The 539-nt window shown below is 70.5% G+C and overlaps 1 protein-coding gene across 1 annotated transcript in view; it reads left to right on the plus strand.

The window, feature by feature from the left end:
* Nucleotide 1: 1 nt before the first annotated feature.
* The window catches only part of LEMD2 (LEM domain containing 2), a gene marked incomplete at its 5' end in the record, with an annotated part of 11582 nt that continues 11044 nt past the window's right edge, over nucleotides 2-539 (plus strand). The window contains one exon of the mRNA XM_014310317.2: nucleotides 2-534. Coding sequence (XP_014165792.2) covers nucleotides 2-534 — 533 coding nt within the window. The remainder of the gene's footprint in view (nucleotides 535-539) is intronic.

A 539-nucleotide genomic window follows, 5' to 3' on the forward strand; every position in this document is an offset into this window, starting at 1 on the left:
CCGGGACAGCCTCGGGAGGCTGAGCCCTTCGGAGCAGTGGGGGACGACTGTGGAGAGAGGTGGCGGTGGGCTTGGGGGCATCCTGGCCGGGCACGGGGGCTTCAGCTCCCCCTCGCAGTGGGACACGTCCATAGAGAGGAGCGGGGGCCTGGGGGCGGACAGGGCCGGGGCGCTGAGCTCTGCGTCCCACTGGGACACATCCAGAGATGTCGCAGAGCACGGCCGGGGGCTCAGCCAGGGGCTGGGGACCACCCTGGATGGGTTTCGGGGCTCCTCACTGCAGTGGGGCGCCTCAGAGAGGAGTGGGGGGCTCAGCAGTGGCGTGAGACCCACCCTGGACAGGTTCCGGGGCTCAAACTCCACGTCCCAGTGGAGCCCCTCGGCAGAGAGGAGCGGGGGGCTCGGCAGCCGGGCGGCCTCGGGGTTGGATGGGGTTGGGGGACTGAGCTCCACACACTACTGGGGCTCCTCGGCGGGCTCCAAACCCCTTCCCAGCGAGGAGAAACCCAGGAGCCATTGGGGGACATCGGGAGGGGGGA

The sequence above is a fragment of the Geospiza fortis genome, unplaced genomic scaffold (genome assembly GCF_000277835.1).
Source record: "Geospiza fortis unplaced genomic scaffold, GeoFor_1.0 scaffold14, whole genome shotgun sequence".
Lineage (NCBI taxonomy): Eukaryota > Metazoa > Chordata > Aves > Passeriformes > Thraupidae > Geospiza > Geospiza fortis.